The 17,716-nt window shown below is 48.0% G+C and overlaps 1 protein-coding gene across 3 annotated transcripts; it reads left to right on the forward strand.

Annotated features, from left to right (window-relative positions):
* The first annotated feature begins 466 nt into the window (after positions 1–466).
* On the forward strand, positions 467–11,698 carry LOC144600735 (interferon-inducible GTPase 5-like). 3 transcript variants are annotated; one of them, XM_078412658.1, is made up of 3 exons: positions 467–510; positions 3,649–3,784; positions 7,679–11,698. In XM_078412658.1, the coding sequence occupies exons 2-3, from the start codon at positions 3,765–3,767 to the stop codon at positions 8,922–8,924; spliced, it is 1,266 nt and encodes a 421-aa protein (XP_078268784.1). In that variant the 5' UTR covers positions 467–510; positions 3,649–3,764; the 3' UTR covers positions 8,925–11,698. The 3 variants fall into 3 exon arrangements, with proteins under 3 accessions (XP_078268784.1, XP_078268783.1, XP_078268785.1); XM_078412657.1 differs by having other exon boundaries at positions 474–783; XM_078412659.1 differs by lacking the exon at positions 467–510 and adding an exon at positions 1,385–1,577.
* Positions 11,699–17,716: the final 6,018 nt, after the last annotated feature.

Genomic DNA, 17,716 nt, shown 5'->3' on the forward strand with positions numbered 1-17,716 from the left:
CCATTGCCGGTGACCCCAGACTGGGCTTGTTTATATAATGTGCGCAGCGGCAGAGTTACAGCCTTACAGCGCCTGCAGCGCCAGAGACCCGGGTTCGATCCCGACTACGGGTGGTGTCTGGACAGATTCTCCCTGTGACCTGCGTGGGTTTCTCATTGTCGGTCTAATTGTCGCCTAGCGGTCTCTGTTTCCACACTGCCCCGGGTCTGAGGGGCTGAGACGCGCCGGCGGGTAAAGTGTAAAGTCACTCGGCGCACACACATCTTGAGCCTTATTGATAAGGTGCAGCAATCCATCCAAGTACTTGACACGAAGGCGTCACAAAATGCTGCAGTAACTCAGCGGGACAGTCAGCATCTCTGGAGAGAAGGAATGGGTGACGTTTCGGGTCGAGACCCTTCGTTACGCTGATGTCGGGGCGGGACTAAGAAAGGATATGGGTGGAGACAGGAAGACAGTGGGTGAACTGGGCAGGGGGAGAGAGGGACAGAGGAACAAGTACTTGACAAGGTGAGAGGCACGCAGCAACTGGAGCGGCGACCACAGCGGACTGGAGCGGCGACCACAGCGGACGTTCACTGACGGAGTCTCCTCCTGAACCGAAGTAGCTAAGGACCAGAACCGGAGCAGCGGCACTGGAAACTGTTCAAACACTCAGTGAGACAGGCAGCAGCCGCGGAAAGAATCTGTCATCAGTTTCTGAGTTATCTCCCTCCAGAGATGCTGCCCGTCCCGCTGAGTTACTCCAGCTTTTTGTGTCTATCTCTAAGTTATCAAATCTGAGTTGAGTGTTTCAGCTCCAGGATCCATTGGCTGCCTGGGCTGCTGAACGTTTCCAGCGTTTGATGTTATTTTTATTTCACGTCTCCAGTGCACTTGGTTTTCATTAACGGGATGAATTGAAGTGAGAGTTGGCAAAAGTGCGGCGTGGAATCGTGTTCACTGGGTTTGATCGACCAGGGCAGCAGTTGTGTGCGTGTGTGTGTGAGAGAGAGCGTGTGTGTGTGTGTGTGAGAGAGAGAGAGAGAGATAGAGTGTGTGTGAGTGAGTGTATGTTAGTTTTTATCTTGCTAAACCTTGCTTGCTTGTTAAGTAAACACATTTCTCGGAAATATTTGTTTTCGCGGTTGTAGTTTCGTTTTCACTCCGAGGTCGCAGTTTATGCGGCAATATCGCAGTTAGAATCGTGTCCAAATTGATCCCCCCCCCCCCCCCCAACAACCCCCCACCCCAACCCCACCCCCCCCCCCCCAACCCCCTCCCCCCTCCCCGCCGTGATGTATTCAGTCCATTGTGTATTCACTCACACACACTTCACCCCCCCCCCCCCCCGGACCTTTAACTAATGCGCCCCCCGCCCCCGCACCGCCGCCCGTCCCGGCATGCCTCGCGCCTGCCATTCCTCAGGCCGGGCCGCGCTGGCCGCCGGGAGGTGGCGTCGCCTCTCCCGCTCCAAGAGGGGGGGGCCCGCCCGCCTGACGGCAGCGCCGCGCTCAGTGCCCTCCTCTCCCTCCTCGCACGACCCAACCCCGGGGGAGCTTTAAGCGGCGTTGCCGGGCCCCGCCCGAGTGACGACAGTAGGCAATGGCCGGGAGGGAGGGACGGGGTGACGAGAGCATCAGGGGAGGGGGGAGGAGAGGGAGGGGGGGGAGGAGAGGGAGGGGGGGAGGAGGGGAGGAGGAGAGGGTGAGGGATGGGTGAGTAAGGGGGATGGAGGGGGTTATGGGGGAGGGAGCGGGTGAGGGGGGTGGGGGGAGGAGGAGGGGATTATGGGGGAGGAGGAGGGGGGATGGAGTGGGTGAGGGGGGTGGGGGTGACAGGGAGGAGGAGGGGGGTGGGAGGTGGAGGGGGTTGAGTGGATGAGGGGGGATGGGGTGGGGGGAGGTGGAGGAGGGGAGATGGAGAGGTTGAGGTGAGTGGGGGGGGAGGAGGATGAGGCGATGGAGTGCGTGAGGGGGTGGAGGAGGAGGTGGTCGAGCAGGTGAGGGGGTTGGGGGGGTCGAGTAAGTGAGGGGGGATGGGGTGGCGGGGAGGAGGAGGAGGGGGGGTGTGGGAGGAGGAAGGGGGGGTTGAGTGTGTGAGGAGGGGGTGGTGGGGCGGAGGAGGTGGGATGGACTGGGTAAGCTGTCACCACGGTTGTTTTGGTATTATTTTAGATTCTGTGATTATATGAAAACTTTGTTTCTCATGTAACCGAAAATTATTATTGCAGCTTTGATCATTTTGCTTATTGATTGAGCGGCAAGTGCTGATGGTAAAAGAAGCTAAATTGGGGGGTTTAATATGTACTTGTGTTGTAATGTGGACCCTGTACAATAGACAATAGATAATAGGTACAGGAGTAGGCCATTCGGCCCTTCGAGCCAGCACCACCATTCCATATGATCATGGCTGATCATATAAAATCAGTAACCCTTTCCTGCATTTTCCCCATATCCCTTGAATCCTTTAGCCTTAAGAGCTCTCTCTTGAAAACATCCAGTGAACCTCCACTGCCTTCTGTGGCAGAGAATTCCACAGACTCACAACTCTCTGGGTGAAGAAGTTTTTCCTCATCTCAGTCCTAAATGGCCTCCCTCTTATTCTTAAACTGTGACCCCTGGTTATGGACATTGTTTCGGTTCCTGCTCATTTCGAATGATCTCTTTTAGTGGTAGCATTTGCAGGACAGAAATAGACCCTTCAGCCCAACTAGTCCCTGCCACATGTTGATGGTGGGGAATTTGTCACTGGTGATTAACATTGTTCTCTATCAGATGTAATAGCTGAGGCCATTCGGACCATCGTCTACTCCGCCATTCAATCATGGCTGATATATATCACCCTCTTGACCCCATTCTCCTGTCTTCTCCCCATAACCCCTGACACCCATAACATTGGAGAATCTATCTCTGCCTGAGAGAACTCCATTGACTTGGTCTCCACAGCCTTCGGTGGCAATGAATTCCACAGATTCACCACCTTCTAACTAAAGAAATTTCTGCTCGTCTCAATAGACAATAGACAATAGGTGCAGGAATAGGCCATTCGGCCCTTCGAGCCAGCACCGCCATTCAATGTGATCATGGCTGATCATTCTCAATCAGTACCCCGTTCCTGCCTTCACCCCATACCCCCTGATTCCGCTATCCTTAAGAGCTCTATCTAGCTCTCTCTTGAATGTATTCAGAGAATTGGCCTCCACTGCCCTCTAAGGCAGAGAATTCCACAGATTCACAACTCTCTGACTGAAAAAGTTTTCCCTCATCTCTGTTCTAAATGGCCTACCCCTTATTCTTAAACTGTGGCCCCTGGTTCTGGACTCCCCCAACATTGGGAATATGTTTCCTGCCTCTAATGTGTCCAACCCCTTAATAATCTTATACGTTTCAATAAGATCCCCTCTCCTTCCTAAAGGAACGTCCTTTAGTTCTGAGACTCTCCCACTAGTGGAAACACCCTCTCCACATCCACTCTACACAGGCTTTTCACTATTTGGTGAATTTCAATGATGTCCCCCTCATCCTCCTAAACTCCAGCGTGTACAGGCCCACTTTCTAGTAGATTGCATTAAACCCATCCCGATTAAGGGTGATATTCCCAATAGCCTCAGGGATTTCTGGTACAGAACAAACCAGCACTCACTCTCTCACTACTTTCCTCTTGAAGGAGAAGACTCGCACATCCAAGGACGAAGAGGAGTTCTGATCCCCGACCTCACCTCAGCGCAGTGCGAGGATCACTGGATCATCACACAGGCCGGCAGCGACACACAGAGATCAGAAATGGGAGGAGGCAGCTCCAGGTAGGTCCGGACACGCCGCACCTTGTCTCCCTGTCACCCAGTCTCCCTGTCACCTTGTCCCCTGTCACCTTGTCTCCATGTCACCTTGTCTGCCTGTCTCCCTGTCACCCTGTCTCCGTGTCACCTTGTCTCCCTGTCACCCTGTACCTTGTCACCCAGCGTCTCCTTGCCTCAGTACAACCTGCCAGCGCAGGGCATGGCCAGTGCTCAGATTGCCCATTGTTACAGGAGAGTGCTAGTTGATTGGCAACTGAAGTCCTTTCTCTTTGCATCTAATCTCTTTATACAATAAAGACATTGGAGTCAAGACAACCAATTCATATCCATTTTTAACTGCCCTGAGCAAGTGGCCCGGTCATACTTCCTCGATAGCTGAGTCCTTCCTTCAGAAGGAACAGTGATATCTTTCATAAGCAGCATGCTGTGCATGCTAATGGTGGCAGCATCCCTTTACACTAAAATGCTTGTTGGTGAAGGTTTTGGGGTTTGGAGTTGTTCTCAGAGTAGCTCAGGTAAGTAGCAGCATGGCATCTTGTGCTTGGCACACAGTGAACCCATTGTGTGTTGGTAGTGGAAGATGTGACCATTTTGAGTGTGGGACGGTGCACAGTGTTGTTTGAGCTGTGCTCATTGCAGGCAAGTGGGGAAGATGGATCTGTGGTTGCAGCTTTACCCAGAACATTCCTGACCCTATCCTTGAGGCTAGTGGAAAGACTTGCAGTGTCGTGATGTGGGCCAGGCAGTGCAGGATCAGGTCTTTCAGCCCACAATGTCTCTGCTGAACATAATGCCAAAGTAAACTAATTTCATCAGCCAACACATGATCTATATCCCTCCATTCCCTGCATACCCATGTGCCTCGCCAAAAGCCTCTTAGACTCCACTGCCATATCTGTTTACACTATCACCCTATGTGGTACGTTCCAGGCACCCATTACTCTCCAGTGTAAAAACTTGCCCCATAAATGTTCTTTACAATTTACTCCTTTAACCTGAGAGCTATGCTAGGTATTCTTTGATATTTCCATCCTGGGGAAAAAGATTCTGTCCATCGGGTATCCCCTTCAACCTCTAGCATTCGGGAGAACAAGATCCAAATTTGTCCAACCTATCCTGATAGCTATACCCTCTAATCCAGGCAGTTTTTTTCACAAAATGCTGGAGTAACTCAGCAGGTCAGGCGGCACTCTACACTTCCATCCCCCACAAGGATGGTCTTGAAGCCCTCCACTTCTTCCTCGACCGTAGAACCATCCAATCCCCATCTACCAACACTCTCCTCCGCCTAGCAGAGCTGGTTCTTACCCTTAATAACTTCTCCTTTGACTCCTCCCACTTCCTCCAAACCAGAGGCATAGCTATGGGCACTCGCATGGGCCCTAGCTACGCCTGCCTCTTTGTCGGGTACGTCGAACAATCCCTGTTCCAGATGTACACTGCCCCATCCCCGAACTCTACCTCCGCTACATCGACGACTGCATTGGTGCTACCTCTTGTACCCATGCAGAACTCACTGACTTCATACACTTCACTTCCAATTTCCATCCTGCGCTTAATTATACTTGGACTATCTCCGACATCTCCCTACCATTTCTGGACCTCACCATCTCCATCACAGGAGAAAGACTAGTGACTGACATCTACTATAATCCCACTGACTCGCACAGCTATCTGGACTACACTTCCTCCCACCCCGTCTCCTGCAAAAAGTCTATCCCCTACTCCCAATTCCTCCGTCTACGCCGCATCTGCGCCCGGGATGAGGTGTTTCACACTACGGCATCAGAGATGTCCTCATTCTTCAGAAAACGGGGCTTCCCCTCTTCTTCCTCCAATGAGTGAGTAGAACTGCAGGCGATACTCCAAATGACCATGTTCATGGTCTGACAGGAGCAGAATTAGGCCATTTGGCCCATCAAGTCTACTCCGCTAGTCAATCATGGCTGATCTATCTCTCCCTCCTAACCCCATTCCAGCTGTACAGTTTTGGTCTCCTAATTTGAGGAAGGACATCCTTGTAATTGAGGCAGTGCAGCATAGGTTCACGAGATTGATCCCTGGGATGGCGGGACTGTCATATGAGGAAAGATTGAAAAGACTAGGCTTGTATTCACTGGAGTTTAGAAGGATGAGAGGGGATCTTATAGAGACATACAAAATCATAAAAGGAGTGGACAAGCTAGATGCAGGAAAAATGTTCCCAATGTTGGGCGAGTCCAGACCCAGGGGCCACAATCTTAGAATAAAGGGGAGGCCATTTAAAACTGAGGTGAAAAGGAACGTTTTCAGCCATAGAGTTGTGAATTTGTGGAATTCGCTACCACAGAAGGCAGTGGAGGCCAAATCACTGGATGAATTTAAGAGAGTTAGATAGAGCTCTGGGGGATAGTGGAATCAAGGGATATGGGGAGAAGTTGGGCACAGGTTACTGATTGTGGATGATCAGGTATGATCACAATGAATGGTGGTGGTGGCTCGAAGGGCCGAATGGCCTCCTCCTGCACCTATTTTCTATGTTTCTATATAGGGCCAAATATTGCTCACAATACTCCAATTGCAGCCTGCCCAGCGTCTTACAGAGCCTCAGCATTAAATCCCTGTTTGTGTATGTTGGTCCTCTTGAAATAAATGCTGCCATTGTGTTTGCCTCCCTTACTACCGATTCAACTTGCAAATCAACTTTTTGGGAATCCTGCACCAGGACTCCCAAGTCCCTTTCCATCTCTGATTTGTGGACTCTCTCGCCATTTAGAAAATAGTCTATGCCTTTATTCCTATTATCAAAATGAATGAGTCCATAGTTTGCTACACTGTATTCCATCTGCCACTTCTTTGCCCACTCTCCCAACCTGTCCAAGTCCTTCTGTAGAGTCCTGGCTTTCTCTACACTACCTGCCCCTCCACCTATTTTCGTATCATTTGCAAACTTGGCCACAAAGCCTTCGATCCCCTCATCCAAATATTAATAGCCCCAGCACTGACCCGTGCGGAACTCCACTGGTCACTGGCAGCCAACCAGAAAAAGCCCCCTTTATTGCCACTCTTTGCCTTGTGCTTTTTTGGTATGACTGTAAGGCCAACCACATTCCTCGTATGTTGCAAAACATAATTGGTTAATAAATTACGATTATGATTATTATCATTGTACCTGTCTCCACCACTTTTCTGACAGCTAGTTTTGAAACATATAAGATTATTAAAGGATTGGGCATGCTAGAGGCAGGAAACATGTTCCCAATGTTGGGGGAGTCCAGAACCAGGGGCCACAGTTTAAGAATAAGGGGTAGCCCATTTACAACGGAGATGAGGAAAACCTTTTTCAGTCAGAGAGTTGTAAATCTGTGGAATTCTCTGCCTCAGACGGCAGTGGGGGCCAATTCTCTGAATGCTTTTCTGACAGCTAGTTCCAAATAGCCACCAGTCATCTTTCCCCCTCAACTGGAAACCATCTAGATTTTGATTACCTACCCTGAGAAAAAGACAAGTGATTAATCACCATACAGATGTTCCTCGTAATTTTATATATCCCTTTATAATCCCACTGCACAGATTATCTCTTCACTTTGCTCTGTAACAGGAAAAGCATTTCAACCATAACTATATTTACCCTTATTGTTGTGCATGTGTACTGAAGTACAGTGAAAAGCTTTGTTTAGCATGCTGTACAATCAATAGGTCAGATTGACACGAGGATATCTGGTCATGATGCAATGTGCAATGTGTTTGGATGCTGTTTCAACTGGAAACTGTCATGGTTTTCTTTCAGTCATGTTTCCGTTCAGTCATGTTCCAACACATGTTTCCTTTCAGTCATGTTCTAACACATGTTTCCTTTCAGTCATGTTCCAACACATGTTTCCTTTCAGTCATGTTCCAACACATGTTTCCTTTCAGTCAACAGGCGGCTCAGTCTGAGACCCCCACATTCTTCACGCAGGATGAGCTCAGCAAACTGAAGTCCGACTTCCAAACGGGTGGTGTGGAAAAGATTAAACCCTTGATACAGAATAAGATGAAAGAACTGGACGAGACCGAGGTGAACATCGCCGTGACGGGAGAGACAGGTACAGGAAAATCCACCTTCATCAACGCCATGAGAGGGCTTCGTAACACAGATGAGGGAGCGGCTGAGGCTCGCACCATAGAAACTACAAAGGAGCAAACCGGATACCCACATCCCAATCTGCCCAATGTCCGCTACTGGGACCTGCCGGGGATCGGATCTCCACGATTCAAGGAGGGTTCCTATCTGAAGGAAGTGCAATTTAAAAAATATGATTTCTTCATCATAGTGGCAGCTAGTCGATTCAAAGAGAATGATGCAAAACTTGCCAATGAGATTAAGCGGCTGGGGAAGAGATTCTATTTTGTTCGCTCGAAGATTGACGTTGACTTTTATTCAGTGCAGAGGGAACGGAAGGAATTTGATGAAGAAGAGGAATTGGAAAAGAAGGAACGGAAGGAATTTGATAAAAATGCAGAATTGGAAAAGATCCGGAGTGACTGCCTCTGTGGGTTGGGGAAGGTCGGGATCACTGATCCCAGGGTGTTCCTGATATCCAGTTTTGATCAGGATCAGTATGATTTTGTTCAGTTGAATGAAGCACTGGAAGGTGATTTACCAAATATAAAGAAAAGGATCTTTGTCCTGGCCCTTCCCAACCTCAGCGTGGAGATTGTTCAGAAGAAAAGTGAGTTGCTGAAGAAGGTGATCTGGGCATTGGCGATCCTCTCGGGATCATTAGGAGCCATCCCTGTCCCTGGAGTCTCTCTCTCGTGTGACATTCCCATACTGATTGGAGCAATCATCCATTTCAGGAAATGCCTGGGTCTTAATGACACTTCCCTTCAGCGACTGGCCGACAGAACAGGTAAATCCATGGATGAGCTGAAAGCAGCAGCAAACTCTCCCCTGCTGGGAGAAATAACTCTAGATATAATTGCTAGGATAGGTTGGGGAGCTGCTTTTGTGACGGTTTCAGCCCTGGAATTGGCTCTAGACTTTGTCCCAGTCATTGGCTCTATTTTTGGAGCAGGTTCATCGTTTCTCATGACCTACAAGATCCTGAGAGATGCGCTGAAGGAACTGACGGAGAGTGCGGAGAGGGTGGTGAGGGTAGCGTTTGACATTAGAACATAGAAGAGTACAGCACAACAATGGCCCCTTCAGCCCACAGTGTTTGTGTCAAACATTATGCCAAGTTCAACTGATCTCATTTGCCCGTACATGATCCTGGCTGATCGTCCACAATCAGTAACCCGTGCCTGCCTTCTCCCCATACCCCTTGATTCCGCTAGCCCCAAGAGCTCTATCTAACTCTCTTTTAAATTCATCCAATGAATTGGCCTCCACTGCCTTCTGTGGCAGAGAATTCCACAAATTCACAACTCTCTGGGTGAAAACGTTTTTTCTCATCTCAGTTTTAAATGGCCTCCCCTTTATTCTTAGACTGTGGCCCCTGGTTCTGGACTCCCCCAACATCTGGAACATTTTACCTGCATTTAACCTGTCCAATCCTTTAAGAATTTTATATGTTTCTATAAGATCCACTCTCACCCTTCTAAATTCCAGTGAATACAAGCCCAGTCGACCCATTCTTTCATCATATGTCAGTCCCGCCATCCTGGGAATTAACCTGGTGAACCTACGCTGCACTCCCTCAAGAGCAATAATGTCCTTCCTCAAATTAGGAGACCAAAATTGCACACAATACTCCAGGTGCGGTCTCACCAGGGCCCTGTACAACTGCAGTAGGACCTCCTTGTTCCTTATTGCAAATCCTCACGTGATGATGGCCATCATGCCATTAGCTTTCATCTCTGCCTGCTGTACCTGCATGCTTACTTTCAATAGATTGAAAGTAATCAATAGACTGAAGAAGTCAAATGCCAAATCTTGCTGGATAACTAGAAGAGGGATAGTATATTTATGATGACGAAGAACCACCAGTGAGATGGACAGGTTTTACTTCCACAAATTCAGAAGCTGTGTAACAATCAAGGTGAAATGTTATTAAGTATGGGCCTATAGAAGGCACAGTTTGGTGAACTTTCAGTTTGGAGATACAGCATGGAAACAGGTCCATCAGCCCACCAATTCCACACTGACCATTGATCACCCTTTCACACTATGTCCACTTTACCCCACTCTCTCATCCACTCACTCCACACTAGAGGCAATTTTACAGAGGTCAATTAACCTACAATCCTACACGTCTTTGGGGTACACCTAAGCACCCCAGTGGAAACTCACATGGTCACATGGAAACCATGCAAACTTCACACAGGTTGTACCCTCGGTAGGGATCAAACCCGGATCTCTGGTACTGAGGCAGCAGACCTACCCGTTGCACCATTGCCAGGTACCAATCAACAGCACCTTACAGTATGCAGCCAATTTTACAGGCATCAAAATGCAGCTGGAACGCTGGGGATATTTAGCAAAAAATAGGTGTAGTAAAGCACACAAATTATTGGAAAAATGCAAATCCATCATCCCTACAAACCTCTGAGGTTTATAGTTGGGTCAGATTTTCACCGCTAGGCTCTTATCTCATTGACCTGTGAATTTTCACCAGTCGGATGTGTGAATGAATTGTACTTCAGGAAGTTGGCCCCAGTGGCTTTTGGCAAGGTCCTGTGTACAGAGGGCAGTCCGTGTTGAAGTTCCCTTGCATCACAATGATGAAGAAGCCTCAATCACAGAATTTACTAAAAAGATTGTGGATGATCAGCCATGATCACAATGAATGGCAGTGCTGGCTCGAAGGGCCAAATGGACTCCTCCTGCACCTATTTTCTATGTTTCTAATCCTTACCAATATATGATGCACATCCCACACGCAAGAAGCTGTCATGGTTTTTAAAAACCTTGAATGCCATTGCGAATAATTGAAGAACTATTAAAATGGTAAAACAATTCTTGCTTCTTCTCCCTTTAGAGTTTTATATTAACACGTGGAGATGGGGGTAGAATTAATAATTATATAGATAATAATTATGCAACACAACTAAACAATCTTTCGACATTTTTATTAGCACAGGTAAAAACCATGAATTTATAACACAAAAATCAATAGATAACATGACAAAATATTATGATCTCTTGAAAGGAATTATATTGGGTGTAGGAGCCATTTATGCTTAATGTAGTTACTGTTATTGTATTATGGCTATGTTTAATATTTCTAGTTTATGCCTTTTTTGCATGTTTGTGGGTGTGATTTAATATGTAATGGGGAGTGTCTACATGGGAGGAGGCTAACGTAGCAACAGAGATTGTGGGTCAGTTTAGTCTCGGAGGTTGGAGAGAATACAGTTCTTTAGCATGCTCGCACCAGTCATACTCACGCCAGCTACATTCGCAAGAACCACACGGTAACGACTATATGAATTTTACTGTGTTGTTTGATGAACAAACAGTTGATAAGGACGAAAGGTTATGAATTACTCTTTGATTGTGCTACTTTAATAAAGACCAATAAATCAAGAAAAGATGTTTGGAAGATTCGTTTTATTATCTCAGAGTGCAATGCGTGCGTAAGCTATACCTGCATTCCATCCCCGAGCAGTAATGGCTATCGAAGTTGGACTTTGGGAAGGTATAGAAACTGCCATTACATTGGGTAAAAATAATGTGTAGCTTAAAATCTGAATTGTAAATGCTCATTTAACGCATGTTGAACGGGAAGGATTGATCAGTCGTGATTGAATGGTGGAATAGACTTGATGGGCCGAATGGCCTAATTCTGCTCCTCGAACTTATGAACTGTATTAATTCTGATTTTCAGCGCAATGTATGTTCACGATCTGTATAATTGAAAAGCGCTCTGTGATTAACGTACAATATGCCGAATATTTCTCTCATAAATACATATCTGTGCCTTGCGATTGTACAAGATAAAACTTCAATAGAAATGGAAATATTGTGGTCTGACGTTTTTCTTGCGTTTGGTTGCACAGCGCAATGTATCTCGAGAAACACCAAGAGAGTTGTGTGTCCTGCGGAAATGCATTGCACCTTTCCACAGGTTGCCAAGGTCCTCCATAGAGTACAAGATTCCATGCAACTCATGCACATAGTATTTACAAACATTAATCAATGGGCAGCACCTCATTCCACAGACTGTACAAGTCAAAGTCATCTGCTATATTGAGGATGCAATCCAGGGTATTGTGTGGTAATCAATAAAATATAGAAAAAATTGGTTCGTCATAAAGACTTTACAGATATGGGGGACTTAAAGAAATGAAGACAGGCGTAATTTATTCAGACTGCAGACTGTTCTAAATATTCCACTGAGCAAATTGGTTCCCTTAATTAATGAAATAACAGATCATTTAAGAGTTGTGTTGAATTTAGTTTGGGTAAAGGACTAATCTAGTAGAGGTGTATAATGGTCTGATTGAGATGTATAAAATCATGAGTGGAATAGATCAGGTAGATGCACAGAATCTTTTGCCCAGAGTATGGGAATTAAGAACCAGAGCTCGTAGGTTTAAGGTGAAGGGGGAAAAGATTTTATAGGGATCTGAAGGGTGACTTTTTCACACAAAGTGTGGTGGGTGGATGGAACAAGCAGCCGGAGGAGGTAGTTGAGGCAGGTACTATTGCAATGTTTAAGAAACATTTGGACAGGTACATGGATAGGACAGGTTAGGATGGATATGGGTCAAACACAGGCAAGAGGGACTAGTGTAGATGGAACATGTTGGTCAGTGTGAAGGAAACTAATTTCACTGTGTTAACAATTAACAGGTGTGACAATAAAAAGCACAATTGAGTATTTTGTGGGCAAGTTGGGCAGAATGACCTATTTCCACATTGTGTGACTGATTAAATTATGTGATCAGGAATAATACGAAGAAATTTGCAAAGATCATATCGGGGCTGGTGTTGAGAAACACTTCTGACAACGCTGTTGCAATGCAATGCACCCCTCCAGTAATACAGACTTAATACATTCAGCAACTAACAGGCATGATGGAGGCAGAACCGGCATCACACCTGTATGTAAATGTGCCATGGTGTGCAATAGACAATTAAATACTGACAAAGACGATCGATACAAAATGCTGGAGAAACACAGCGGGACGGGCAGCATCTCTGGAGATGGGTGACGTTTCGTGTCGAGGCCCTTCTTCAGACTGAGAGTCAGGGAGAGGGAAACCAAAAAAAGGTGAGAAGGGGAAATGAAGTGTTTAACAACCGGGAGATTGCCACAGCACAGGTTCAACCAAACCGGACAGGTCATGGGTGAGGAGGCAGACGAAGCAGTCACTGGTCCTCCAAGTTGGGGGTTGGGCGTGGGGTTAACTACCCCACCCCCTGGAAAACAGTATGAGTTACAGTAACTTTGACGAATGAAAACCAAATGACACACTTGGTTGAAGAATGTTCCCCAGCGACAGGGAACATGACACTTCCCAGCCAAACCCGCAAGGGCGCTGGGAAGCTGACACACCTTCTGACGCCAAAGAAATCTATCCTTGTGGGGACATGGAGCATCCGAACCATGTTCTAGGCAGGCAAGTCTGCCAATGTTGCCAAAATAAAAAATAGTGCGTTCAACTGGGGAGATCTCGCAAGAACCGCCAACAACCGAGTGAGGTGGAGGACATTTGTCAATGGCCTACGCTCCCGAGAGGAGCAAAGGGCTTAAGACATTAATGATCTGGATGACGGTGTGGCAAATTGGATTAGTAAGTATGCAGATGATACTAAGATAGGTGGTGTAGTTAATAATTAAGTAGATTTTCAAAGTATACAGAGAGACTTGGGCCTTTTGGAAGGGTGGGCTGAAAGATGGCAGATGGAGTTTAATGCTGATAAGTGTGAGGTGCTGCATTTTGGTAGGACAAATCAAAATAGGACGTACAGGGTAAATGGTAGGGAATTGAGGAATGCAGTGGAACAGAGGGATCTGGGAATAACTGTGCATTGTTCCCTGAAGGTGGAATCTCATGTGGATAGGGTGGTGAAGAAGGCGTTTGGTATGCTTGCCTTTATAAATCAGAGCATCGAATATAGAAGTTGGGATGTAATGTTAAAATTGTACAGGGCATTGGTGAGGCCGAATCTGGAGTATGGTGTGCAGTTCTGGTCGCCAAATAAAAATTGTCCCTAGTGGGTGTAGGATAGTGTTAATGTGCGGGGATCGCTGGGCGGCACGGACTTGGTGGGCCGAAAAGGCCTGTTTCCAGCTGTATATATATGATATGATATGAAAATGGAGAGGGTACAGAGGAGATTTACTAGAATGTTGCCTGGGTTTCAGCACTTAAGCTACAGAGAGAGGTTGAACAGGTTGGGTCTTTATTCTTTGGAGCATAGAAGGTTGAGGGGGGACTTGATAGAGGTTTTTTTAATTTTAAGAGGGACGGACAGAGTTGACGTGGGTAGGCTTTTCCCTTTGAGAGTGGGGAAGATTCCAACAAGGGGACATAACTTCAGAATTAAGGGACAAAAGTTTAGGGGTAACATGAGGGGTAACTTCTTTACTCAGAGGGTGGTGTCTGTGTGGAATGAGCTTCCGGTGGAAGTGGTAGAGGCAGGCTCGATTTTATTATTTAAGAGTAAATTGGATAGGTATATGGATGGGAGGGGATTGGAGGGTTATGGTCTGAGAGCAGGTAGATGAGACTAGGTCAGAGAGAGTGGTCGGCGTGGACTGGTAGGGCCGAACGGGCCTGTTTCCGTGCTGTAATTGTTATATGGTTATATGGTTATAAGTAGAAGATTGCCACGGCCCAAGCAGACTGAGCACATTTACAGAGTGTGCAAAGGATTATAAAATCATCTAAATTCAGAGTAGGAGCCAGGAACACATATCCGCTGCTTGCCCTGTGCTGTTGTTTTAAAACAGTTTGCTGCTGTTCTGATAGTAACATCAAATCTTTATTTCCCAAAATCGTGGCTTTAGGTCTGTCTACATTTTTTTAAATGGGCATCCTTGCATTTTAAATCAGTGACCCCTAGTTCCAGTGTCTCCCTCAATGGAATCATTATCTGCACATTCATCTGGTCAAGATCTTTCTGAGTATATTCTTCAAAAATAAATTTCACTTTCTTACATTTGTGCTGCAGCGGATTAAATGTTCGGCTGTTCAACCTTTCACAGATTAATCTAGGCAAACAGCACGGAAATAGACCCCTCCGACCAAGATGACCCAACTACACTAGTCAACCTGCCCGCGTTTGGCCCATATCCCTCTCAACCTTTCCTATCCATATACCTGTCCAAATATATTTTAAATGCTGTCATGGTACTTGGCTCAAATACCTCCTCTGGCAGCTCGTTCCAGATACCTACCCCCCCCCCTTTCTGTGTATTTGCTTAAAAGACAACCTGTCCTTCCCAATATTACCCTAGCACATGTTCTCCAAGCTCCTTCCAACTAGAGCTGCGTCTATCTCAGACCAGAACGTAACAGTGAATCATAAAGTCCCTTTGTGGGCAAATGCCACAGAACCAAGAAGCATTAAAGTAGTCACCCATCGGCATTAGAGCGTACCCAGCTTCCGAACAATGTGCCGACCGTCACCAAACATAAATGAGTAAAAAGAATAAGGTGCAACAAGAAATTATCTTTCTCATCAATTCATTCATTAATGTTCGGAGAACTGTATGTCAGTGGAAAAATTACTGCCCGAAATAAAAACACTCAGATGAGAAATCCCTGAGATTGGGGATGTGTTGGATAGGAACACTTACTGTGAAGTACTTCCAACAATTCATTTCTTTCACCTGAATAATATTCTCTCACAGACCTCCCAACCCTTCCGAATTTGGCGGGAAGTTTCCGCTTTCTTATTTCATTTCCTCCATTCCGATTTTACCTCATATTTTTCCGCAAAACACATGCCCCGCCGCTCGTCTGTCTAGCCTCTGTACTCACCCCCCACCGCTGTACACGCCCCCCCCCCGCCGCTGTACTCGCCCCCCACCGCTGTACACGCCCCCCGCCGCTGTACTCACCCCCCCCCCCCCCCCATCGCTGTACTGGCCCCCCACCGTTGTACACGCCCCCCAACGCTGTACTGGCCCCCCAACGCTGTACACGCCCCCCATCGTTGTACACGCCCCCCACCGCTGTACACGCCCCCCACCGCTGTACACGCCCCCCACCGCTGTACTGGCCACCCAACGCTGTACACGCCCCCCACCGCTGTACTGGCCCCCCACCGCTGTACACGCCCCCCATCGTTGTACACGCCCCCCACCGCTGTACACGCCCCCCACCGCTGTACACGCCCCCCACCGCTGTACTGGCCACCCAACGCTGTACACGCCCCCCACCGCTGTACTGGCCCCCCACCGCTGTACTGGCCACCCAACGCTGTACACGCCCCCCAACGCTGTACACGCCCCCCACCGCTGTACTCGCCCCCCACCGCTGTACACGCCCCCCAACGCTGTACACGCCCCCCACCGCTGTACTGGCCACCCAACGCTGTACACGCCCCCCACCGCTGTACCCGCCCCACCGCTGTACCCGCCCCACCGCTGTACACGCCCCCCACCGCTGTACACGCCCCCCACCGCTGTACACGCCCCCCACCGCTGTACACGCCCCCCACCGCTGTACACGCCCCCCACCGCTGTACTCGCCCCACGCCGCTGTGCCCGCCCCGCCGCTGGCCCTTTCAGTCAACAGGCGGCTCAGTCTGAGACCCCCACAGGATGAGCTCAGCAAACTGAAGTGCGACTCCGAAACGGGTGGTGCGGAAATGATTCAACCTCTGCAAGAGAATAAGATGAAAGAGCTGGACAAGACCGAGCTGAACATCGCCGTGACGGGAGAGACAGGTGCAGGAAAATCCACCTTGATCATAGTGACAGCTACTCGATTCATAGAGAATGATGCAAAACCTGCCAAGGAGATTAAGCGGCTGGGGAAGAGGTTCTACTTTGTTCGCTCTCACGTTGATGTTGACCTTAATGCAACGCGGGAGGAAGGGAGGGGAATTTGATGAAGATGCAGAACTGGAAAAGATCCGGAGTGACTGCGTCAGCCGGTTGGGAAAGGCCGGGATCCCTGATCCCATCGTGCTAGATTCAGGAAAAATGTTCCCAATGTTCGGGGAGTCCAGAACTAGGGTCTTAGAATGAAGGTGAGGCCATTTAAAACTGAGGTGAGAAGGAACTTTTTCACCCAGAGAGTTGTGAATTTGTGGAATTCTCTGCCACAGAGGGCAGTGGAGGTCAAATCCCTGGATGGATTTAAGAGAGAGTTAGATAGAGCTCTGGGGGCTAGTGGAATCAAGGGATATGGGGAGAAGGCAGGCACGGGTTACTGATTGTGGATGATCAGCCATGAACACAATGAATGGTGGTGTTGGGCCAGGCGTGGGGAAGAAGACTGTTGTGAGGCCGGGTGGAAACTGGAATTAAACTGCTCTCCTCACATCCACTCTGTGCGCCGCCAGCAGGGACATTCCCTCGGGAAGGTTGCTGTGGTTTGCACAATGTGACCATCGGCAGGGACCAGGGATGCAAGCTCCTTGGGAATGAAAGGAGGATGAGTGAGGTGATAGTGAGGTGAGGTTCCACTGGGCGGAGTGGCGTGGCAGTGTAATACACCCGCTCACCACCACGCTGGCTGTTTCACAGGTGACCTGAACAGACTGAGACCAGTGAAGTGATGGGTGCAAGGTGTGTAACCTGCATCTGCGGTTCCTTCCTACACATCCCATTTTCACACAGAGGGTGGTGGGTGTACGGGACAAGCTGCCAGAGGAGTGTAGTTGAGGCTGGGACTGTCCCAATGTGTAAGAAACAGACAGGTACATGAATTGGACAAGTTTGGAGTGATATGGACCAAACGCAGGCAGGTGGGACTCGTGTAGCCGGTGTGGGCAAGATGGGCCGAAGGGCCTGTTTCCACATTGTATCACTCTATGACTCAATGACTCTTTGACATGATATGTAA

This window comes from Rhinoraja longicauda, chromosome 15 (genome assembly GCF_053455715.1).
Source record: "Rhinoraja longicauda isolate Sanriku21f chromosome 15, sRhiLon1.1, whole genome shotgun sequence".
In the NCBI taxonomy this organism is placed as follows: Eukaryota; Metazoa; Chordata; class Chondrichthyes; order Rajiformes; family Arhynchobatidae; genus Rhinoraja; species Rhinoraja longicauda.

Excerpts from the sequence above, each read along its gene's own strand:
- LOC144600735 (XM_078412658.1), top strand. The coding sequence starts at position 3,765 with ATGGGAGGAGGCAGCTCCAG. Across the intron at positions 3,785-7,678 it reads ATGGGAGGAGGCAGCTCCAG|TCAACAGGCGGCTCAGTCTG; the intron begins GTAGGTCCGGAC and ends GTTTCCTTTCAG.